Source organism: Rhodamnia argentea, chromosome 8 (genome assembly GCF_020921035.1).
Source record: "Rhodamnia argentea isolate NSW1041297 chromosome 8, ASM2092103v1, whole genome shotgun sequence".
Classification (NCBI taxonomy): domain Eukaryota; kingdom Viridiplantae; phylum Streptophyta; class Magnoliopsida; order Myrtales; family Myrtaceae; genus Rhodamnia; species Rhodamnia argentea.
Window position 1 is genome coordinate 18,863,356 of NC_063157.1, and position 26,193 is coordinate 18,889,548.

Below are 26,193 nucleotides of genomic sequence, written 5' to 3' on the forward strand. Positions count from 1 at the left end.
GTTTCCAACAAAGAGGGCCAACTTAAAAATGTTGTTTCGGACAAACTAGAAGTGTAGATCGCGCGCCATAAAATCCTATGGCTTCGAGACATCCTAACCTTCATTCTCAACCAAGATCGCAGCCAAAAACCTCAAAAACTCGAATTTCCAGCTCACTCAACCCTAGGTTTTGGGAATTACCCTAAAACTCTAAAATAACTTCATTCAAGGGAAAATGAGATATTTATTACTTACTAGTGTTGTAGGATGATGTTTAATCAGCTTCCAATCACAAAAAGCACCAAATTCCTTCCATTTTTCTCTATTTCTCCTCCACGTCGCACTCCTCTCTCTCTCTCTCTCTCTCTCTCTCTTTCCGTTGCTCCACGACTAACCAGCCAAGAGAAGAAGAAACAAATGAAAGAAAAAGGGGTGAGGGATGCATGAGCTGGGCTAAAGAATTAAAAAGGAATTGGGCTTTGGCTGGCCCATCTTTTACAATCTACCCTCCTTATAGAAATTTTGTCTTCAAAATTTAGACGTATCTTAATCATCAAACAAGTGAGGGTATTTGTGTCTCGCCTCTTCCTCGAGCTCCCAAGTGGCCTCCCTCTTCGTGTAGTTTTGTCATTGAATCTTTAGATAAGGAATAATACGAAGCCATAACATTTGATCCTTTTTGTCCACGATGCATAAAGGCTGCTCTTCGTACGTTAAGTCTTCCCTTAAACTCACAGGAGTATAATCTAATGCATGATCAGGACTTGGCACATATTTCCGCAATAAAGACATATGGAACACGTCATGCACTTCGGATAATGCCGGTGACAATGCCAATCAGTAAGCGACTTCACCAATTCTCCCCAATATCAAGAATAGTCCCACATATCTCGGGCTCAACTTGTGATGCATGCCAAATCGCATAACACCCCTCATAGGAGAGACCTTCAGAAATACATGGTCGACCATTTCGATTTTCGACTTACACTATTTGAGGTAGGCGTAACTTTTCTAGCAGCTTTATGCTGTTCTCAAACGCTCTCAAATAAGCCCGACTTTCTCTTCTGATTGCTGTATAAAATCGGGACCGATTAGTCTTTTCTCACAGACATAATCCCAACAAACCGGTGTCCCGCACTTTCAACCATATAAAGCTTCAAAAGGAGCCATCTTGATGCTAGAATGATAGCTATTATTATAATAGAATTTTGCCAAATGCAGGTGCTCGTCCCAGGAGTTGCCGAAGTCGTTAGCACATGCTCTCAACGTATCCTTTAAAGTTGAGAAAAGTACACTAGAAGTGCCATAACTTGTGTACGGTGTTCACTCGAGTGCCATAACTTTCAAAATGTTCACTTAAGTGCCATAATTTTAAAAAATCATTCACTTGAGTGCTACATCGGAGCAAAATCGTTCACTTGAATGCTATAGCAACTTTTCCGGCGTGCCATGTCGACTTTTCCGCGTCTACGGTAACTTTTCCGTTGTGCTACAAGAACTTTTCCGGCGTGCCACATCGGCTTTCCATTTGCCATGTCAACATGACACTCAAGTGAACGATTTTTGAAAGTTATGACACTTAAGTGAACGTTTTGAAAGTTATGGCACTTAAGTGAACGCCGTACAAAAGTTATGGTACTTCTAGTGTACTTTTCCCTTTAAAGTCTTAATGGTTCTCTCCGATCGGCTGTTTGTTTGCCGGACTAGCTGTCTGTTTACGAATGAAATGTTGTATTGAAGTTGAGTTTAGTACCCAACGCTCTTTGAAGACTCTTGCAAAAGTTGGACACGAACCATGGATCCCTATTAGAAACAATGCTCATTGGAACTCTGTGAAACTTCACTACTCATTAATGTACCATTTCACCATATCTTCAAGTGAGAGGCCGAATCGATATGACAAGAAGTGAGCAGACTTAGTCAATCGATCGATGATCACCCATTTAGCATTCTTACCGCTTGGTGTCCTCGGTAAACCGACGATAATCCGTGGTAATATGCTCCCACTTCTATTTAGGTATCTCAAGTGGATGTAGCTGTCCACTCGGCTTTTGATTTCAATCTTTACCTACTAGTAAACAAGACACTAGTTGATAAATTTGACGATATCTTTCTTCATATTGACCCTCCAAAAGTTTTCTCTCGGATCTCTATATATCTTAATGCTTCCTAGATGAATAGAAAATCTGGTGTTGTGGGCTTGCTACAATATCTCCTTTTTCAATTCTGAATCGTCGGGGATATAGAGTCGACCACGAAATCTTCGTGATTCATCGGCATGAATACTGAAGTCCTCCCGCCTTCCAGCTTCGATGCCTTCTCCAATATTTCCTAGTTGAAGATCATCATTTTGTTATGCTTTGATTCCGTATATTAACATGGGCTGTATCTAGCTACTCGGCCACCAAGATGATGTATCAATACCTCTAAGTCCGACTTTCGCATGTCCTCGAGAATAGGCTTCTGAGAAGTAAGTAATATTACCATATTTCCAGAAGATTTACGACTCAAGGCATCGGCTACTACATTTGCCTTATTTGGGTGATAATTGATTGACAAGTTATAATCTTTCGGGAATTCTAGCCATCTCCATTGTCTCATATTGAGTTCTTTCTGAGAAAATATATACTTCAAACTCTTATGATCGGTAAAGACTTCATATCTCTCGTCGTACATATAGTGACGCCATTTGTTCAAGGTAAACATGACCGCTACTTACTCTAGATCATGAGTCGGATAATTCTTCTCATGTAGCTTTAATCGTCTAGAGGCATAGGCTATAACTTTCCCATCCCGCATGAGAACACAGCCTAAACCTTCTTTAGATGCATCATAATAGATAATAAAACCAGTAGTACCTGAAGGCAAGGTTAATACGGGAGCCGGCACCAATCATTTCTTTAGTTCTTAAAAACTACGCTCACATTGATCCGCCCATACGAATTTAACTCCCTTCTGAGTTAAGTGAGTAAGTGAACCGGCAATTTTGAAAAATCCCTCCACAAATCGCCTATAGTAGCTTGCTAAGCCAAGAAACTTATGACTTCAGTGACATTGGTGGAGCATCTCCACTAAACAACCGTTTTGACTTTATTCGGGTCAATTGAAATACCATTCTTCGAGATTACATGGCCTAGAAAGTCAATGTGATCAAGCCAGAACTCACATTTACTGAATTTTGCATACGGTTTCTTGTCGCACAAAGTCCGCAAGAGAACCTTCAAATGTTGCCCATGTTCCTCTAGACTCCTCAAACACACCAAAATATCATCAATGAATACCACAATAAATCTATCAAGATATTGCTTGAATACCATGTTCATCGAGTCCATGAAAGAAGCAGGTGCGTTCATTAATCCCAAAGGCACGACAAGAAATTCATAATGGCCATGCCCCGTCCCGAAAACGATTTTAGGCACATCATATGCTTAAATCTTCAAGCGATGATATCCAGAGCGGAGGTTGATCTTATAAAATACTTGAGCTCCCTAAAGTTGATCAAATAAATCGTCAATCCGAGGCAAAGGATATTTATATTTTATCGTCACCTTATTAAGCTCTCGGTAGTCTATGCATAGCCTCATACTATTGTCTTTCTTTTTCACGAACAATACAAAAGCTCCCCAAGGTGATACACTGGGCCGAATAAAGCACTTATCTAGGAGTTCTTGCGGTTGTGTTTTCAATTCTCTTAATTCAGCTGGTGCCATCCGATACAGTGCCTTAGAAATGGGTGCTATGCCGGGCATCAGGTCGATGGAAAATTCAATTTCTCTATCAAGAGGTAAGCTAGGTAAGTCTTAAGGAAATACATCCGGAAAATCTCGAACAACGGGAACATTTTCTAGCTTTACCACCTCCTTGTTTGTGTTTTTCACATAAGTCAAATAACCACGACAAGCCTTCTTCAAAAGCATTCTCGCTTGCAAAACCGAAATCAACCTTGGAAAGATAACCTTACAACACCCCGAGAAAGAGAATTCAGCCTGATTTAGAGGTTGAAAAATAACTTTTTTCGCATAACAATCAACAATAGCATTCTTCCGCATCCTCCTCTATCATCACAAAGACCTTCCCATTTGTCCTTTTCCTTTGCTGATTCTCCTGTGGCTTGTCAACCAGAGGTGCATTCTTTCGCATAGGGCAAGTGCGTGCTAGGTGTCCGGGTCGCCCACATACAAAATATGATCCGTTATCCGCTAGAACATTCCTCTGCATAGGACAATTTTATCATATATGTCCCGCCTTTTCATATAAAAAGAAAACTCCATTCTTCCAGTAACATCGGCCACTATGAAGTTTCTCACAAGTAGTGCAAGGCTCAAGAATAGCTCAACTCTTCGCCTTTTCGGGCTTTCTAAAGCCCCTTTACTTGTTACCGCCACTTATGCGACTTTCTTGGAAATTTCTAACCTTGTGCCTCTTATGTTGAGGAGCACCCGGGATGCCACTCTCCAAGATCTCTTGCTCAATCTTGATAGCTCATTCCATCACGTCTTCATAAGTTGTCGGTAGAATGGACGTGAGTTCGAAACGAATCTCGGGTCAAAATCCTCTTTGAAAGTGCTTAGCTTTTTCCTTCTCATCAACCATGAAACTCCTCGCAAATCTGCTCATTTGGTTGAAACGACCAGCATATTCCAACACAATAGAGTAGCCTTGTGATGTTTGTAGAAAATCGCTCTTCATTTTCGATTGAAAAGACTTTGGAAAGAATTAGGCATTGAAAGCTGCCTTGAAGTCCCTCCAATAGATAGTTGTGTCGTCATCCCCAAGAGTGGTCTTCAATCCCTCCCATCGGCACTCGGGCTTCACCTTCCAAATATTGGATTGCAAAGTCAACCTTCTTATCCTCAAGAACTTCTTCAACTTTAAAGGTTCCCTCTATCTTCCTAATCCAACGCTCCGCCAAAAGAGGATCGGACTTGCCATCATAAGAGGTTGGCTTCACTTTTCTGAACCGAGCAAAGGCAGCCTTGGTTATTCCCGGATACATCATTCTGGGTCCTTGGCCGCCGGCTTGCCTCTCTTGTCTCCCGCGAGTTAGCTCTAGTATCCTCGTGTTCTTGTCCCAAGCTGGCCTCTAAGACCTCAAAGCACATCTCTAGAATCATAGGTGATGATAGTTCTCTAGCCCTTATCTCTACGAAGAGAGACATGTGGTTCTAAGTCAAAATTCATAACTACCTAGAACTACAAATAGAACATAACCTTAGTAGCTAATAAGATAACGCATTAAAATCTATCACACAATCTCACAACATCTCATATCTATATCCAAAAATCATAACTTATGCTCTGACACTAACAAATGTCACACCATGATTCTCCAAGAAAAACGCATGACCATAGCTGCCTCTTTTAATTAAAGGATGCAACCTCATACATAGGTCGAACAAAAATCTGATATCAAATATGTTCCTCCATATATATTTGATAAAAAGATCACATGTTCACAAAAATCGGGGCTTATCTACCATATCAAAAAGATATACATACATATCTTTCCTCATCTAGCTCGAAACTCACAAATTATATACAACTTATAAAAAATAGGCGTGTGCGCGCTATCCCAAAAATTCCTGCAGCTAAAGTACACTCGATCCTATTTGCGGCTCGCCGAAGAACCCGAAAAACAACCGAGACAAAGCGGTGAGCAACCACAACTCGGTGAGAAATACAATCTCTTCTAAGCGGATCGAGAAATCACTGTACATTCATCAAAGTAAATCAAATATTAACTCATAGTAATAACAAACTATCGATGGTCAAATCCATTGATTAATCTCATTAAACCAACTTTTGATGGTCTATTCACCGAATAATCTAATACTCATCACCAACTATGGCCACATTTAATGACGTGAAAAGACGACCAAGTTTTCCCTTCTTAGTTAGGTCTACCACCTATTTCAACCGAAGGTTCGGCTCAATGACGTCCCGACAGTATGCATACTGCTCCCACCTCAATGGGTTCTAATCATAAGGATATGAATATTAACTACAACACCAAATCCGTAAACCACAATAATTCGGTTTCACAAACCGAATCCATAGCTTTCCTCAAAATATATTTCTCAAACAACATTTTAATCTCAATATAAGACAATCATCAACAAGCCATATCAAATAATCAAAAGGGTAGTAATAGCTTGATCCCGTTTATGCAAAAACAATGCTCTAAACATCACCTTTCTTTACCTAGTGAAGAAAATCAAATCACAATACATGTACTCATCTTTAAGGCATGAGGCGTATAAATTCTTAGAAGAAAAAGTACAACTCACCTTAAAAAGTCGAAATCCAAACTATAGTAGTTACTCAAACCACAAAAATTGAAACCCTAAAAATTAATTGAAAAATAACATTAAAAACTGGAGAAATACTATGCTAGCGAAAGACTTGACTAAACAACGTGTAAACGTCAATAGCCCGACACCTACGGGCCAACAAAAGCCCTCCCCAAAGTATACCCCATTGCTTTTCGGTACATGAACAGCCCATGCGCTAAGCTTTTTTGAGCCATAACTCCCTCTACTAAACTCCCATTAACGCAAGATTGTAGTCAAAACAACGTTTATTTAACGTACTTCAAAATTCGCAACAAGTGCGTACCAAAAATAACCGAAAACATGCGAAAAAGTGTTGTCACAATGGTCTAAATTCACGTTTCTAGCAAAGAGAGCCAACTTAAAAATGTCGTTTCGGACAAACCGGAAGTGCAAATCACATGTCGTAAAATCTTATGGCTTCGAGACATCCTAACCTTCATTCTCAACCAAGATCGCAGCCAAAAACCTCAAAAACTCAAATTTCCAGCTCATTCAACCCTAGGTTTCGAGAATTACCATAAAACTCTAGAATAACTTCATTCAAGGGAAAAAGAGATATTTATTACTTACCGGTGTCGCAAGATGATGTTTAACCAACTTCCGATCACGAACGGTGCAAAATTCCTTCCATTTTTCTCTATTTCTCCTCCACCTCTTTCTCTCTCTCTCTCTCTCTCTCTCTCTCTCTCTCTCTCTCTCTCCGTTGCCCCACGACCGACCGGCCAAGAGAAGAAGAAACAAATCAAAGAAAAAGGGGTGAATGAAGTATGGGCTGGGCTGGAGAATTAAAAAGGAATTGGATTTTGGCTGGCCCATATTTTACATCAAGAGCCATGGTTCGATCCAAAGCAAACAAGCCGAGGCAAGCTCAAGTTTGGCTGGAGTTTGATTCTAACTCCAGCCGCAATTGTCGATAGGCTCTTGCTGACGCTGTACATCTCGGAGTACTCGGCGGCCTCCTCGAGCTTGCCGATCGGGATCTTGGTCATAGGTATGTTTTTCTTGGAGTCCAGAGAGTCCCCGATCTTGCTGTAGGCGAAGTGAAGGGCGAGGATCGGGGGCTGGAGGACGAAATCGGCATCGCAAAATGGCGAGGCGAGCCTCGGCCTCACCATCGAGGTGAAAATCTTCCACGCCGTAGCTCCGTTGTTGGAATGGGAATGGCAAGCAGGGAAGAGAGAGACTATGAGGAGAGAGAACGAGATGGAGGAGAGAGATTGTGAGGATCTTAGAGATGGAAGAGAGAGAGAGAGCCTGTGAGATCAGAGGGATGGAGGAAGAGAGGAGATAAAGGAAGATTTTCCCTATTTTAAAAAGTTACACACTTGAGATAGAGGGAAAAAAGAAAAATTATTTTCCTCTATTTTAAAAGAAAAAATTCAGTTGACTGAAAAATATTTTCCTTGATCACTTATGTTTTGCTCCTGAAACACCAAAAACTAGGAAAAATGTTTTTGACCGGCGAAACCAGCAGATATTAGCCATTTTAGAGTCACATGGGAATTGGGCTTTGCTTCCTGAGTTGATTATTTTGGGCTTCATTCTAATACTTCATCTTTGACCCGTAATCCTACTGATCTGAAGCAGCTTGTATACAAGAGTCTTCCAACTTGTCAATAATGCAACCTTATATGCCAAAAAAGAAAATAATAAGGCAACCTTGTTCGGCAAAGAGATCCAAGAGAAGTTATTTTATTTTTAATTTTCAGGCTGGTTGTAGTTGAAGTATGGCTTTTGTAAAGCTTGGAGGGCTCCAACTGTCATCTTTCGACACCTCAAATATTTGAACGGCACTTGGCCTTCAACATTTTTCTTGCATCGATCTACACTAATACCCTGAAAGCCAACAAAAAAGGAAGGAATCGAACCGAAAGGTGCATACCAAGTAAGGGCGATTAGACAGGTATACACCGAATTACTTAGTTGGAGGACGGACCAAAGCAGTACTCATCAATGTCACTAAAGAACAGAGACGAAATAGTATGGTAGGCAGAAGACAAGAAGATGACGGAGGCTCAAAATCCTTGTCATTCTTGAAATCGCAAAAGAGCCTTAATGAAAATGCAAATGACGGAAGCTACATATTTGCTTCCACAAAATGAAGCAAGTTACTGTTCGCTAAAAAAAATCAAAATGGTCAAAAGACCTGGCGTAAGATCTCGACAACTCCACCCCTGCTTAGTCGACCTCCTCAATCTTGGGCCCAGCACCGCTGCCGCCAGCCGCAGGACCATCTTCATCCATGCCACCAGCACCCATGTCCGCACCAGCACCCTGGTACATCTTGGCAATAATGGGGTTGCAGATGCTCTCTAGCTCCTTCATCTTGTCTTCAAACTCGTCCGCCTCGGCCAGCTGGTTCGAGTCCAACCATTGGATGGCTTGGTCGATGGCGTCTTCAATCTTCTTCTTGTCCCCTTCGGAGAGCTTGGCACTGATCTTCTCGTCCTTGATCGTGTTCCTCATGTTGTAGGCATAATTCTCCAGAGCATTCTTAGCATCTACCTTCTTCTTGTGCTCCTCATCCTCAGACTTGTATTTCTCGGCTTCCTGGACCATTTTCTCGATCTCTTCCTTGGACAGCCTTCCCTTGTCATTGGTGATGGTGATCTTGTTCTTCTGACCGGTGGTCTTGTCTTCGGCAGAGACGTTCAAGATACCATTGGCATCGATGTCAAAGCAGACAGTAATTTGGGGAACGCCCCTAGGTGCCGGAGGAATACCGGAGAGCTCAAACTTGCCCAACAAATTGTTGTCCCTTGTTCTGGCTCTCTCGCCCTCGTAGACCTGGATAAGGACTCCAGGTTGGTTATCCGAGTAGGTAGAGAACACCTGCTCCTTCTTAGTGGGGATGGTGGTGTTTCTTGGGATCAACACAGTCATGACACCTCCAGCAGTTTCCAGACCAAGAGAGAGGGGGGTCACATCCAGCAGCAATAGGTCCTGGACCTTCTCATTGCCCTCGCCACTCAAAATTGCAGCTTGAACGGCCGCACCATAAGCCACAGCTTCATCAGGGTTGATGCTCTTGCAGAGCTCCTTCCCATTGAAGAAATCCTGCAATAGCTGCTGCACCTTGGGGATCCTAGTGGAACCACCCACAAGGACAACATCATGGACGGTGCTCTTATCCATCTTAGCATCCCTAAGACACTTCTCAACTGGTTCCATACACTTCCTGAAGAGGTCCATGTTGAGCTCCTCAAATCTGGCACGAGTGATTGTAGAGTAGAAATCCACACCCTCATACAGAGAGTCAATTTCGATTGTCGTCTGGGCAGTGGACGAGAGAGTTCTCTTCGCCCTTTCACAAGATGTCCTCAATCTCCTTAGAGCCCTCGGATTTCCACTGATGTCCTTCTTGTGCTTCCTCTTGAACTCTTGCACAAAGTGGTTCACCATTCTGTTATCAAAGTCCTCACCACCAAGATGAGTGTCTCCAGCTGTTGCCTTCACCTCAAAGATACCCTCCTCAATGGTTAGTAGGGACACATCAAAAGTACCGCCACCAAGATCGAAAATCAACACATTCTTCTCTCCAACACTGGTGGCCTTCTTATCCAGACCATAAGCAATGGCCGCAGCAGTTGGCTCGTTAATTATACGCATGACATTGAGCCCTGCAATGACACCAGCATCCTTGGTGGCCTGCCTCTGGGAATCATTGAAGTAGGCAGGGACTGTGACAACTGCATTTTTAACAGTGGAGCCCAGGAAGGCCTCAGCAATCTCACGCATCTTTGTGAGAACCATGGACGAAATTTCCTCGGCAGCAAACTGCTTCTCTTCACCTTTATAGTCGACAACAATCATGGGCTTATCGCCAGGGCCAGGGATGACCTTGAAGGGCCAGTGCTTAATATCGCTCTGAACCGAGGCGTCACTGAACCTCCTTCCAATCAACCGCTTAGCATCTGTTGTAATCAAATACAGATTAGACACCATGGACACAGAAATGGTCGAGGTTGCAAACAAAAATGCAAACACGAGGTAACTGCGATATAAAGCAGTTAAATCGACTAGCCACACAGATACATTAAGCCCGGGCTACTGAAAAGCAGTTAAAAACAACTAGAAACTTGACTAGCAGGACGCCAATCTGCTTCAATGGCCAAAAGATCAAGTGGCATATATGCTACAACATAAATCTATTTGAAAGAAGGCCACAAGAAATCTACAGAGAAGGCCATATGGCGGTCACTACAACTCCTATTTGCAAAATCTCCTTCGGGGCATTCCACAACGGAACATATGATGATGATTTGGCAAAAGCCAGTCAAGCTAAGTATATTGTGCAGCTCAAATCATCAACCAATGGAAACGTTCAGCATAACGTTTTCCAACTAATTAAACAAATCAGATATCTAATTACCCTAATCTAATAGGCAAGCTCATTGTCGAATACACAGCCAATTCTGACGGTAGATCGAGACTCCAACGGAGCTAACACCCGTCAGTCATACAACCACCTCCGCTCGAGCCTACAAATATATTCGTCCTAATCTACCCCAACTCATGTAGCTCACCACTAGTAAACATTGCAGGTCTGGAAAAGTTAAACAGAAGCATTCGACTCAACCCAACATTAATCAGATCTGCCGGAAATTTTCAAATCAGGAGCAACAGAAACACGCCCAAAATCAAACGAGGACAGATGCTTACCGAAGACGGTGTTGATAGGGTTCATGGCGACCTGATTCTTGGCGGCATCGCCAATGAGCCTCTCGGTGTCGGTGAAGGCGACGTAGGACGGGGTGGTCCTGTTGCCCTGGTCGTTGGCGATGATCTCGACCCGGTCGTGCTGCCACACGCCGACGCACGAGTACGTGGTACCGAGATCGATGCCGATCGCCGGCCCCTCTCCTTTTCCGGCCATTGACGGATCTGTTCCGGTAGATCTACGGATCGAGATCGAGAGAGAGAGAAAAGAGTTTGAGAGGCGTGCTAGAGGGAGCGCAAAGAATGAAAGTTTGTAGCGGAGAGAGGCGTATTTATGGAGGGGTGCAGGTTGTGTTAGGGTTTGAGGGTTCGAGAAGGTTCGACGAGGTGATTTGCAGCCGTTGGATCAAGGGGGTGGCGGATGGACGGTGGATGGGCACGCGAGAGGGAACGAGAGGACGGAACTAGGGCGGCCCGGGCTCCCGTTTGGCCGGGAAGACTTTTTCAAAAAAAGGAGGAAGAAAAACGTGGCTTGGAGGTTCTGGAAAGTTCCGTTGGGGGTTGTGGGGCCCCGGGGGGGCCATGTCGGCAACGCGTTGCAAATTCTCCCGTGGGGGAATACGTGGAGTACGCAGTTTCTTTGCTCCTCTATGATTCCGAAAATTGAAAAAGGTTGAACCATCTGTGAAGCAACGTACGTGCAGGTGCATGATATAAAAAGACTAGATACCGGAAAAGCAACGCGGACATGTCTAATCTTATAACATGTTGGTGCGCTCTAGAATGAGATTGAATTTGGACCCAAAGAAAAAAAACAAGAATAAGATTGAAAAATAAAATAAAATGCAATTAAATTGGAAACTGAATTTAAGAAGCTTAAACTAAATTAAGAACCGAAAATCAAAAAACCCAGATTTAGAGATTGTCATCGCCATAATGGCCACGATTGAAGACAGCGACCACAACCATCGGCTCTGCACGTCCAAAATCGTGGTGTCCTCCGGCGCAACGGAATCAAAGTGATTGAGGGTGACAAAAGAAAATGTTAAGAAATTGCGGCTATCAGATCCGTAGGTTTGAGATTACGGAATCCCCTCTACACAACCGTCGATTGGGGAGTCGGTTTGTCTTCGTCGTGCTATTCTTATGAGCTTTTCCATCTGGCATAACTCACCCGCCGGAGACCCCACTCCGTCACGTCGCCACCGTGCGGTGGTCGCGCTACACCACCATCGGTGTCTATAAGGCGGCGTCGATCATCACAAGCAGCAGGAAACAATTTGTTGTTTTCCTTCTTGATAAGCTTTGTTTTATTGTTGCTTGTCCTAATTTTAATCTATCCCTCCAGTTATCTCGGCTTGTTGACGATGAAATGATTAAGCATTGAGAAGACAATTCTCGATAATTGAAGTCCCGTTAGCTATTCGATTAATTGTGTAGTTAAGCAAGTGCAATTGGATGAAATCACTCCTACGGAAATGAGCACAAAATGAAATGATCGGGCGTAGCGTAGACTGAATTTCATCGTGATTGAAACTTGCTATTATATTTTGTCTCACAATCTTCCCCAATTAAAATGGTTTTTCCTCGTAATAGCCAAGGCGAACTAATCAAATTGATTGTTGCGGTGATCGGTGATAAGTTGGAGATCGAACATAAGTTTGTGATTGAACAATTAATTGAATTTGAAGATCGAGTTAAGTTGACTTTGATGTTGTTTTAGTCATTGCACATTCATGGCATGGACATGGAGTCTTGGTAAAACGACTTTCGCTGAGGCCATCTTCAAGTTTGGAAAGAGTTGTTGCATCCTTGGACATAAGTTATCACATAGTACTTACAAGAATCACAATAATTCAAGAAATGTCATACATCTTTTTTATTACGTTGAACTTATTTGACATTGTGTCATAATGGAATATTTCACGTAATCGAGAAGTACCGGAATGCATCACATATGACTCAAGTACTGTCATCCAATCCAAATATTACATGTCAATTGTTCCATCTTCAATGAACATACCTCACAACATTAATTCATAAATCACATCAAAATCTATCTCTTCAATCAAATATTCGAATTTCGCATTACTTTCCAACTTTAGTAACAAGGATATCGCCTAGGGTTGAGGGCCTTCGCAGTTGGTAGGGTCAACGATGATCCTCTCCAGCACAATGAAAAAAAAAAAAGATAAAGAAAAGAAAAAGGAAATGGAGAAATAAAAATAAAAAAAATACTAAAGTTATCCACTTTAGTACTGGTCGTCCTACCATACCGCATAAAACGACCAGCATCCACATTAGCAATATTGAAAGGTTTAGAATTAGTATGATAGCATATCTTATTTTGGCATTCAAAGGTGATGATCACTTGTAGCTAATCAAGTGGACTGGTAGACGCGCGGGGGTGGTGAATCAGTTTTGATCCCTTCGAGTATCAATCAACACAGCTTATGTGCATGCTTGTGGTAAAAATTACCAAAAACATTTTAATATTATTGCAATTATGCCAATTTAGTCCTAAACATTTTGCAATTATGTCAATTCGGTGATTTTGGCCAACTTTGGGTGACCGACATTGACATGACAATTTCATTAATATATTAATATTTTTTTTGAATTATTTATTATTATTTTTCTTTTTCTCCTTCCTCCGGCCCGGTCGCCAAGGCGAAGGTCGGCGAGGGTGAGTCGCCCTCACCTAGCCATGGTGAGGCCGAGCCTCGCTAGACCCTCGTCTTTGGCCGGTCGTAGATCCGGCGATCGGTTGGATGAGTGAGAAGAAGAAGAAGGAAAAAAGAAAAAGAAAAAAACAATTTAAAAAAAATATTAGAATATTACTACAAATTAGCACGTCAGCTCGAAAAGCGCCATGTTAGCAGCAGCCAACTAAAGTTGGCCGGAAGATTGAATCGACGCAAATGCAAAAGATAGGACTAAATTGGCAAAGATGAAAATGTTTGGAACCGAATTGACACAATTGCAATAGGTTGAAGATTTTTTTGGTAATTTTCCCGCATTCTTGCTTATCTCAAAAATTCAAAAGTAGGATCCCATTATTGAGTTCAGATTGAAAAACCTGGAGCCAATTCTTCGGTTAATGTTTCCCACAAAGCATACATGGCAATTGTCCATAATTCAACAACAGGTAAAACACGGTAGTCCGTCATCAGATTTGTCTGTCAAATGCAAATGACACGAAAAAAAAAATGAGATCTGCAGCATTTGCTGTGTGACAAGGTGTTCACATGGACCAAATGCAGAAGATACGCACTTTCACAACAGCAGACTTTCGTATTGTTGCAAAGGAAAATCATACCGACCGATCGTTGCAGTGCCTAACACCTCATATTGACTCCGGAATCAGCACTCAAAAGCACGAGTGCTTTAGCACATTCACATCATCGCCTGTCATCCGGGGATTGTCACCGCACGACGACCTTCTCACGTCAAGCCTGGGAGAGTTTAAGGGCAACATATGAATCTAGAAAAAAAAGTTACGGAAAAGTATTAAACAAATTATGAATCTGTTGCATTGATACCAATTCAGTTCTAAACTTTTCAATTGATTTAATTTACTCCCAAATCCTTTTGCATCGGTACTCACTCGGTCTGTCTGGCCAATTTTGGCCGAAATCGTTGATGTGAATGTCGGTGGTGCCACTTAGGACAGCTAGCATTGACAATGATATTTTTTAATAATATTTTTTAAATTATTTTTTTTCTAAACTTTGGCTTTGGCCAACATGGACCAGCCAACCTCACCGGCCATTAGCGAGGGTCGACCGCAAGCAAGGCAGCCCACACCCAAGGGCCAACGAGGGTGACCGGTGACCATCGCCGACCAAAGCCAAAGTTCTGGAAAAAAAAATGAAAGAAAAGGAAAAAATAATTAAAAATATAAAAATATATTATTAAAAAATATCTATGTCGCCGCCGATCACCCTATGTGGCGCCGTTGGTATTCATGTCGGCGATATTCAATCAAAATTGATCGCATGAACTAAATTAGTACCAATGAAAAAATGTTTAGGATTAAATTGGGGGTGATACTTTTTTCACTCCCCCTATGAATAAAACACTCCGTAGCACATTGTTTTGACACTATTAACCTTTGTGAGTCCCACCTTTTTCAAGCATTCTTCACTTGATTTTTTTTCTCTCTTTTTTTTTTCCACTTTCCTTGTTATCATTTATTTCTCTATTCTCTCTTTTCTAAAACACTCCTCTCATGTCAATAATAGACAAGTTTTTGACACCCCAACTTTCATCACCAGATTCGACAAAAAAAAAACCGTCAATCACCAACACAAAAGAAAACGTTTGTCATCGACAAAAGCAATTGACGTATTTGTAGCCCATATTTGCATAAACGTATTTTTTTAGCTAATTAGTCCTCTTTCATATATACTTCTTCAATTCATAACTATTGGAAGTGAAAAAACTCATCTAATATCTCTTCACTTTTCAACCTCATTCCATTCCTCTTGCTCTTTGTTGTTCGTTTTCCCATTTGCATCAAAACTTTGATTGATCGATCATGAATACAAGAAAAACCCCATTAAATATTCAAATCTAGGAGCTGAACCGCTCACCCAAATCCTCATCAAGCTCATCAGCAATGTCCGCTTCTTCACTTTCGTCTTCGTCTTTTTGGTCTTTATCAGCACAATCAATGCCAATTCGCCATGACCTACTCGCCTCCAAATCGATGGCTAGAATTCGTCCCTACTCTCACTAAGTTGTTTATGTAAACCAAAAATGCTACATTCAAGAACGATAATCCTCTAGACTAGCGAGGAATTGGCCCTTCTCAACCCCGCGGTCTCATCCTTCCGTGCTAATCTTAGTAGTCGACCCACCATTACAAGCGATTGAGAGGGTTAAAGTGTTGATTGCGAACTCAGCCCTCATGTCCAAGCCCTTATGCAATGAGGAGGCTCCTTTGTTGGTCAATTGTTCAAATCTACGTGCTCTGATCTCCATTAGGAAGTTCAATGCAATAGCCATTAGGTCAATTGTGTTCATGGGTATCAAACTCCAATTGAAGATTCAAAAATCAATGAGTACGACGTGGCGAGGATGACAAGTGACAAAGGTAGACCACAAAGGGGAGTGTTCTTTTTTTTTTTTTTTTTTTTTTTTTTTTGTGACAGAACTACTAATGCTTGAACTATGGTTGGATTAAGAGGGACGGAGAGAAATAAAAAGAATGGAGAAAAATGGGACCTACAAGAGAAGATACAAGGGAAAAAACAAAGTGACACCACAACTTAACAAAAAGGATGTTTATAAAAAGATTGGACCCACAAGGGTTAATATTGTCAAAATACTTTAATTAGGAGTGTTTTAACTTTGGTGGGAGTGGAAAAAGTGCTACTTAAATTGGTTTGATTAAAAAAATTTGAAACTAAATTGGTACAAATACAATACGTTTAGAACTTTTATGGTACTTTTCCCAAAAAAGTCGTGTTTTTTCTTAAGTGCTGCAATGTTTAACTTTCCAATTTCTACAAAGGGTTTCTCAAAAAGAAAAAAAAAAAGTACCGTTTTGACTTCTACATTTAGTATTATTTTTTGAGTTAATATTACGAAAAATTTCAAACTGATACATATGTGACAAATTTAGTCTAAACTACATTTTTACTACAAAAAATCCCAAATTGATACACCTATGACGAAGTTACCTAAAACTTATCCAAAAAAACCCCAAAATGGTACATCTATGATAAATTTATCCCGAATACCAAAAATCCAAAAATAATACACATATGACAAATTTACTCTTCATTAATTTTCGTTAAATTTTAATGTGAAATTACTAAGTTGGAGATACGTTACAATTGACATGAGTAACGGTTCGAGATTATTACCCTCTACTTGTCATAGGTGTATTAGCTTGAAAATTCTTCGTGATATTAATTCAATTTGATGAAATTTAATTGAGTAAATTTGTCACATATGTACCAATTTAAGATTTTTAGTGATCAAAAAATAAGTTCCTAGTAAATTTGTCTCATGTATACCAATTTGAAAATTTTGGTGGTAAAAAAAATAATTTGGATAATTTTATCACAAGTGTACCAATTTATGATTTATAATTATCAAAAAAATAATTTATGGTAAATTTATCATATATTTACCAATTTTTTTTATGGTCAAAAGAATAATTATGAATAAATTTATTATATATGTATTAATTTAAGATTTTCCGTGTCATTATTAACCCTTACTTTTTCATTCAATCAGCTTGAAAAACCAAGAACTCATGAGATTTCATCGCAATGAATCCTCTCGTAGGAAAGCGAGCAACGACTTCCCTTACTTTTCTCAGACTTGTTGAGAACTGTTTTGCCTCTTACAAAATCTAAACAAGAAGTGACCTGTGTAAATGAGATTTCACCTTCACCTGAGAAAAGGCTATCGTAGATGGGCACCTCGTCCCATCACCAAGTTGGACTCTATCTAGTTTCTTGTAGAACAAAAAGTTCGTTTCTCAGACATGGGAAACATCTTAATGTAAGATCATTGTTATGCAAAAGTTTCATAGTTGCATAAAATAAGTACCTCATCAAAATTTATTTTCATCAAGGTAATATTTTCAAGAGCCACCAAACCAAAATCACTGAAATAAACATAATTAAGGTAAAGAAATCAAAGTTGAAGTAACGATGAGGAGAAGCGTGGAACCTCCTCGCAACCTTGGAAATGAATTTGCCCCATCACTTTCTTGGCAAAAAATTCACACAAAAGAAGGTATAAGACGATGAGAGTTGAGAATCAATAATTAAAGTAAGTACAAAGACATGCATATTATCCAGAGAGATCACAGACTTCAATCTCTAAGTCTTCTATGAAATAAACTAAGTTAACAACGAAGCAGCGACCACGATAATGCCAAACCTCACATGACCTAATCCCTCCTCACAGCTGACCAATGCTCAATCACTCCAAGTGGAGGGGTGGAAGCATACACGAACCTCATGTTCTTCAGGTCCTGTATGATGTTTGGGTACAATGATCTCAAGCAATGTTCCCGTCTCATCACAATATGCTTCCAACTTAGCATCTTCTGGAATGCGGGCTGGTAGGGGAATCTCTCTGATGAACTCCCCTGGAGGGCAGTGCTCCGGTGTTGGATCTGTTAGCTTAAAGGTCCTGTTGTGTCTTGAAATAAAAGGAATGCAAGCTGTACTAACACAGGAAATCTTCACGATCCCATGTAAATGAGCGTTCTTCCATGTGACTTTTACCCTCTGAAGATCTACAAAAGGCAAGCTGACAACGATCAGAAACCCTTCATCATCTTCATATATTGTTTTTGCAGCTGTAGCAGGGCCGCAGACATTCTTCATGACCCCAGTAAATGCATTATACCATGACGGCTCAACTGAGTGAATTTTCAGATCCAAACCTCTGTCAGAATGAGAACCATTTGATAAATTCAACTCCTCACTATTTCCATTCGGAGAATATTCTTTCTTCCTTTTGTTGCGAACTGGTGACAAATCCACTACATCACCATTACTATGGTCCGATGGCTGGGTAGACAGATTTAAACCACAGCCATTGAGCAACTTCCTAGATTGATGATTTGTGTTGCTCTTTGATAGAGGCAGTGGCCGTTCAAGCTCAAACTCAGTGCTTGAAAGATTTCTCCAGGAACTGTAGTCACCAGCTTCCATAGGGATGGAAAAGTTCATATCTCGGCCAGTCAATTCCATCCACCTCTTCAGCTCTTGCTCATCAAGACTGACAAGATTGGGTGTCCGTACAATTTCAATCCCATGAACGCACTGGGGATTGGAGAGACCACGGTAGTGCTTCCTCTGCATCCTATGAGATCGTACAAAACCCCTATCCACGCTAAAGGGAAATGGACGTTCCCCTTGCCGGCTATGCCCATTCATGTAACTTCTCAGCTGCATCTTGCCAAGAGCATTATCAGGCCTCTCCTTGAAAACCCACATGTAAATGTTCTCCATGTCGTGCTGAACCAAGAAAGCATTGAGCTGCAAGTCTGATTTCTCGAAGCCAGACACACCATTACGGTCCTTAACTATTTTGGACTTTGACTTTTCATTCAAAACAGGCCTGAAGTAAAAACTAAAGAAAAACCAGGCCCCCCACACACTGTCAAGTCGCTTGTTGCTCTTACGTCCCATTTTTGGCATATTAACGATCATCTCTGTTTCGTAAAGTTGGGGTCCCAAACCGACATCCAAATTATCACAAGGGTCGTTCCAAGCCAGAGGAGGTGGACTAGGCCTCGATGACAAAGGGAGATTAATATCAGGTGGTCCTCCATGGATGATCGAGCCATCTATCTCTCTCTCCAATTCATCATGAGACAAAAAGCCAGAGTCCATTGACAACAATGTTGAAGGATGATGGCTCTCCATTGACAGTGCTTTTAAAAGAGCTCCTCCCACAAATTTCACTTTCTGTTGTCTTAATTCCAGCTTGTGCTTCCAATCAATAGTTAGAGCAAAGATCTTCCTACCATCCTCACGAAACAAATCAAAGCAAAAACGGAATTATTCAAGCAGCGATCCATCAGTCCACAAAACCACAGAGTCCCCTCACAAGTACCGTCGTGAATGGGACCCACAAGAATCCAGCCACAAGATATCCAAAGAGGTTATCCATCAGATTCAGTGAATACCCCGCAGCATGCATAACCATCCTGAGATCACCACAACCCTGGAGACAGAAATGAGGTGTTACAGATACAGCGGAACTTCTTTCTCACAACTAAAAGTAAGACAGTTTATGTGCACGAACTCCAGTTTGATTCAGGACCAAACGAAAGTTCAAGAGAAAGAATTTCATTCTGCATCTGATTCTCAATCCCATAATCAGTAAACTAAAGAAGATCAAGATTTGAGGTACATGATTTGCAGGAGGGATACTTCTCACTATCCAATAAACTTCTTCGTACTGTACTATTGAGTTTCAAATGGAAAAAACGAAAATTCCTAGTCTCCCGTGCATCAAGATAATCCTCCGGACACCCAGGAAGGAATCAATATCCAAGGCCAGATTTTTGTGCTAATCTCGCGCAGATCTATACATCTCAAAAGTCTCATAACTAACAGTAGCAATAATACGCGTGTGGAAAATCATCGTTTGTGCCCTTTCTTATTCTTTCCGTTTACTCCCATTTCCTCCGGTAACCAAACAAAGAACCCCCGATTCCACAAAACCCTCGAATGCCCCCAGCTTCTCCATAAAGCAACAGATTCGTCGAACCAAAACAAATCCCCCACAAACCCATCCCCTAAAACGGATTGTAGAACACAAAAGCAAAGCAAAATCAACGAATCGGACGCAGATATTCCAACAATACCTGGAAAGAGAAGCCGAGAATCCACATCAACAGCCGATCCGCATTTCGAATCGCCGCCAATCAGTGCGAGAACGCCGTGCGCCAAGGACGAGTGCTAGGGCAAAGGAGAGAGAGGGAGGGGGGGGTCGTCAATTTGGGGGAATTCGAAATGCTCGGAGCTGTGGGAGGGACCATGATTGATTCCTATGCCCTAAGGCCGGCCAATCATCTCTCTCGAACACGCATCGCGAAAGATTCAACAGGGAGTTCGAATTCAACTCTCGATCCGAGCGGTGGAAAAGCGCAATTGGCTTCCGCTTTTGGAGTGAGGGGTGACGCACAAAAGGACGTTCGATCGGACAACCCAACCATTCCTCGTTTTCCCTTTCTGGTTTTCTCGGATTGGAGTTGAGTTGCCGTCTTGGACCAAATGAAAAATATATAATAAACCAAGGGCGAAATTGCAAAAAAAAAAAAAAAAAAAAAGAGAGGATTCTATTGGGGAATAACTGAAATGATAAGCATTTCTGCTTTTATCGTGTTATCTTGTTTCGGATTGGATTTTTGAATGCAGAATAGTTGTGGGTTTCTGATTATGGTTAGCATGGTCAAATCTATGTGTGAAATTCTGACAAAAAAAAAAAATCTATATGTGAAATTTCCAAGAAAATATCACACACACATATATATACACATGTAACGGCCAAATAATTTCCGATATGATACGATAGAAATCGAAACATGACAAATAGTACGAATATGATTTAGAAGTCAGATTCAATGCGACAAAGTGATAGAATATGTAATGGTTGAGTGTAAATTAACATGCGTAGAAATCGAATATGACATGAGCTATTAGCATGCGAAATGACGTGGCGTTTCGAATACGAGATTTGCAAATGACACGCGGTCCGACGTAGAAATCGAATACAACGTGAGCCAACGACGTGTGATGACAAAAAAATCGAATACGGCACGGGGCGAATAAAATGTGCAAAATGACATGGCAATCTAGATATGATATGTGCGAATGACATGAGATACGACGTGGAAGTCAGATACGTAATGGGCGAATGACATACCAATTGTCGTGGTAATTCATACAAAACATGTGCAAATTACAGGCGATATGACATAGAAGTAAATAATGACATGCACTCAAAATTGGAAAATAACAAACTTCCTGACATTACGAAAGAGGCCAATTGGTCCTGCGGGCCAAAAACTGATTGTCGGATTTGGGTGACAATATAGGTATGGGATCAAAAACTTTTTTTATGTAGACACAAGAAAGAAATGCAGAAAATTCCTTTCTTGTGTCAAAGAAAAGATTAAGAAGATAGCGAATAGTCGCTAGATAGGAACGAATTTGATAAATACTAATAACTCTTGGATTGAGTATTAGAATGGAAAAACCCTTTACATTATGAACTATTGGTTCTAAGCCATCTTTGACAATGAATCAACAATTCGAAGTGCTTTCGTTGCATATTCTTGATAAGCTAGCATTTATATATAGACGTAAGGGGATCTATTTGGGAAGTAAGAAGCCCCTTTGGCATCTTTTCATCTGTAAAGAATTCTTGATATGAAAACACAGAAACCAAAAGGCTAATCTTTGAATAGGAAAAAGAGTGGATCTACAGGGTCCCAAATAAATTAACAACCTAAACTATATACAATTAACATATTATCTGTGAATTTTTCGAAACTATGAGGATAACAAATTGTTTTAAGATCGGACGATGTATCGGACCTTGGATCCGAATTGGAAAAAAGTTAGCATTTGAAAATGGGTAGGTTGACATAGTATTGACTCATGGAGGGGAAGAATACAAAAACAATAAGAGTAAAATTATCCAATCAATCACAAATTTATTATACGGATATCGATTTAGTCTTAAACTTCTAAGTGCAATTTTAATATAGTCTATTCGGCTAATTTTATTTGGAAATCGTTGACATGGCGCTCCAACCATCACCTACGAAAATTGGCCAAAAAGGACTGCCTTGGAATTTCATATAAATATTTGGGACTAAATTGATAAAATTAAAAAATTTTGAACTGAATCGGGATCCGAACAATGGATTTAGAACTGATTTGACAATTTCCTCCTCTCATAAGCGTTCACATGGTTAGGTGAGTTTCCATATTTCATTTGTTGCTTTTCATTCCATGAAAAGGGCTTCTCTAAAAGATTTAAAAGAAGACAAAAGAGTACAGTAGAAAAGGACACCTAAAAGAAAGACTCGAGCACTCGTTGAATTGCGTATCAGCTCCTCATTGCGCATGCCCCTGGCCCTATCTATCCTCGATTATTGCTCAGCAACATCTACAAGTGGGGCATTGCCATCAACTTATCATTATTAAGAAATGATACGCAGAGAAGTCAGCAATCAACGCCCTCTCCTCGGATATCACCTGCTCGTGTTGATTTCGGGAATGTTACTGATCTGATGGAGGTTGTATCTTCGACTTCTTTCTAGTTTTCATAACCTTACTATAATAGGAACCGACGAACCATGCCAGGGAAATGCATATTATTCGGAAGCCAGTGAGCTCATGTCCAAGGTACATCGTAGTGAATGAAGAACTTTTCGACCTTTCGAGTGCCCGGATCCTATTGAAAAAAAGATAGAAACTAAGCATATTTTGGCATCGTTAGTGTTATCACAAGAGGCAATTTGGGAAGCCCTCTTGCTGCAACCCTTTTCAGAGTCGTATTTTTCGCATGTCATACAAAATTAGGAAATAACAAACTTCCCGACAATAAGGAAAATGCCAATCGGTTCCACAGGCCAAAAATTGATTGTCGGATTTTAGATGGCAATATAGGTATCAAAAGGTTTGTATTCATGACTATATCCGAATTTTGAGGTTCGAAACAGGTTTTGTGCCTTGCATCTCGTTGGTGAAATCTTGAAAACTTTCTATTACCTAGATAAAACTAATTATTTTAAAAAAAATTAGGAATATTTGAGGTGACATCAAGAAATTACACTGCGTTACGAACCTAATCTACATACAAGTACATATCTTACCCATTAAGGCTATGTTTGGTTATCGGGATAAAAGCCATCATATCTTGTGTCTAATAACCGTCCAGGATAGGTTAAAGGGGATATAGCCCAAATAAAATAATTCGAGATGGGATAAAGTTAGATAGGATTTCTCAAAAGAGCATACACGAGTAGAACTAGTTTTTTCCATAACCACCGCCTCTCCAACAGAGAGTTGCCTCTCTAGTTGTGGCAACCCTTTAGTGTGGCCGTCTCTCCGGTGATTCCAGGCTGGGGTCTCCAGTTGCAAAACCGAGTACCTCCGCAATCTCATTCTTTAATTGATTATTTGATGTGATATGAAATCACGTATCTCATTCTTTAATCGTTTGAACCTTTTCAACATTCAAAAGGGGCCTCGACATGTTATGAAGAAGTCAAGGTTGATCATTGACTTTCAAGCTAGCTTTCTTGGATGACCTACATGAGTATATCTTTAATTTATGAAAAGAGGCTAAATAATTCGATTGTTCAACACTTGTTTACTCACTCGACAAGACAATGAATAAAACCAATGAGTCATCTCAAAGAATTCGACTCCAAATCAAGATCCCTAGTTCTACGGGGTCCGCTTGATCGATGTCATCCCTGTTGCGACCCTTCTCGGGGAGCGAGAGGATGGGTTTAGGGGTGATCGCTGATTTTCTCTTTAATATGGAACCGCGGTGATCCGGGAGAAATCAATTTGGACTTTCTCAAGTCCTCGCCTCGCGCGACGGTAGGATTTAGGAATCGGTTTCTACTTTAACGTGTATGGTCGGGTGATATGTGCGTTGTATACATGCTTTGGAGTCGCCACCAATCCTTGGGGAAGGTAGATTGGAAACCTCGTCGAGCGATGGGAGGAGTAGCCCAACTCAAATGGAACCAAAAATTTGGTAACGGGGCCTTAGTTACGCCAATGCCGTTTATTGACGCCCTTTTGGTACCTAAATTGAATAATCTTTCTAACTTGAAATTTCATGCAGACGATTTGGGATGAGGATAATCCTAAAATCTAAGAGTTCATGCAGATGGGAAAATCTACCCTATCAATCACAATCAATTATAAAAAGTGCGCAAATCAAGGATCCAATGACGCGCAAATAAAATGCATCAATACAATACATGGAATCCCTAGTATAGCCCTAATGGCTTAGAAAAGGGGCATTCGGAGTTCGGAAGAAGTTTGGGAAAGATTTGAAGGCGATTTGCCCATGAAGGGCAAAATCGTCATTTTGGGAAAAACAGAGGACAATTTGCCCATAAGAGAAAAAAATTTCATTTTTAAAGGAATTAGGAACCCGAGAATGTCAGAAATAGGATTGACCAATTGAATGTGCTCATTTCCTATTTTTCGACATTTTTAGAATTTAAATGAATTTTCGGAATAATTTGCCCATGAGGGACGAAACCGTCATTTAGAAGGGCATTGGAATGCACAATGGCCAAAGATAGGATTGGTCAGTGAAATGGCCCGTTTCCTATTTTTTGGAATTTTTTTCGGAATTTTCGGGAATTTAAAAGAAAATATACCCTTAAGGGGTAAAATCCTCATTTTCAAAAGAATTAGAAGGGAAAAACACCAAAAAAAGGATTGGTCAGTCAAAATAGCCCATTTCCTAATTTTTTGGATTTTTTTGGAATTTTTTTTATTTTTTTATTATTTTCCATGATTTTTTTCAATTTTTTGGATTTTTAAAAATCACTTTCTAATTTTTTATTAAAAAAATATTATTCGGACCAGGCCGGGACGGCTCGGCCCAGGCCTCACAGGCATCCGGACCAGACCATATGGGTCCCATGCCGGTCTACAAAACGATGCCGCATTTGTCCTCCTATTATTATTATTATTATTATTATTATTATTATTATTAAAATGAATTTTTAATTGCCAAAAATGATTTTATTTATTTTGAAAATTTGAACGGACGGCTCGGATGGTGAAGCGTGGCCAAATCTGAGTCACACAATCACAAAATATTTTTCATTTTTCTAAATTCAAAATATTAAGATATTTTTATTTTTATAAAATCCCTTATAACCGCCCCCCTTGACGTGGCTGCCACGTCAACTCCTTGTCGGCGCCTTGCCGGAAGCTCGAATCCGATGTTAAAACCTTGGCGAAACCTCCCGAATCCAATACCATTTGAATCCTTAATACCTCCATGCCAACATAACTTGGATTCAGCCCTTAATACCCCCTAAAACGCAGCTAAACAAGCCTCCACAGTCACGATTTTCCGGCGACCATAAATCTCTAGTTTTCTACGTCCGAGCTTCGATCTAATCAATCAAATAGCATCAAACACGGATGAGAAGACTTATTTGCACCTTTGCTAGGCTTGGTTTTGCACGAAGCGAGCTTGCGAGCTCGAGACGTATTTTCGGGTTCGGGGTGGACTCGACGGTTTTTATGCAACGAAACCAGAAATAGAAGATACAGATAGGATCAAAGGAAGCTTGGGAGTAATCTGTGTCAAAAATATTGAAGAAACACAACCTAGATCGAACGATACCATTAACGCGAGCTCGAAGGATTGAAAACTGAGGTTACCTTCTTTGGCTACGAAATGGAACGCCGCAAAGTCGAGGACAATCCTTGGAGCATCACGAAGCTCCTCGACCAGGTTTGAGGGCTTGGTGATGTCTGGATCGTCTGGGTTTGACTCGGGAATGATTTTTACAAAATACGAAACCTTAATGGATGAATTAGCTCAAATCAACCCTACCATTGGGTTCGGAAGGGTGAAAAATGTAGGGAAGAGGCTTTAAAATTGTATCGGCATCTCCTGAGAAAATTTCATTTCATTTTTGGTGGCCTATGGATTAAAATGAAAAGATTTTTATGCAATT

At 40.6% G+C, this 26,193-nt stretch overlaps 2 protein-coding genes across 3 annotated transcripts; both read right to left on the bottom strand.

Moving 5' to 3' along the window:
* Nucleotides 1-470: 470 nt before the first annotated feature.
* Nucleotides 471-11,259, bottom strand: LOC115726153 (heat shock cognate 70 kDa protein 2-like). 2 transcript variants are annotated; one of them, XM_048283654.1, is made up of 4 exons: nt 10,974-11,259; nt 8,484-10,225; nt 4,186-4,191; nt 471-481 (listed from the first exon to the last, which is right to left on the bottom strand). In XM_048283654.1, exons 1-2 carry the CDS (start codon nt 11,185-11,187, stop codon nt 8,490-8,492), a joined length of 1,950 nt encoding a protein of 649 aa, XP_048139611.1. In that variant the 5' UTR covers nt 11,188-11,259; the 3' UTR covers nt 471-481; nt 4,186-4,191; nt 8,484-8,489. The 2 variants fall into 2 exon arrangements, with proteins under 2 accessions (XP_048139611.1, XP_030511771.1); XM_030655911.2 differs by lacking the exons at nt 471-481; nt 4,186-4,191 and having other exon boundaries at nt 8,310-10,225.
* Nucleotides 11,260-17,734: 6,475 nt separating this feature from the next.
* Nucleotides 17,735-20,713, bottom strand: LOC115726154. Its single transcript, XM_030655912.2, has 2 exons — nt 20,320-20,713; nt 17,735-19,673 (listed from the first exon to the last, which is right to left on the bottom strand). The coding sequence occupies exon 2, from the start codon at nt 19,370-19,372 to the stop codon at nt 17,912-17,914; it is 1,461 nt and encodes a 486-aa protein (XP_030511772.1). The 5' UTR covers nt 19,373-19,673; nt 20,320-20,713; the 3' UTR covers nt 17,735-17,911.
* Nucleotides 20,714-26,193: the final 5,480 nt, after the last annotated feature.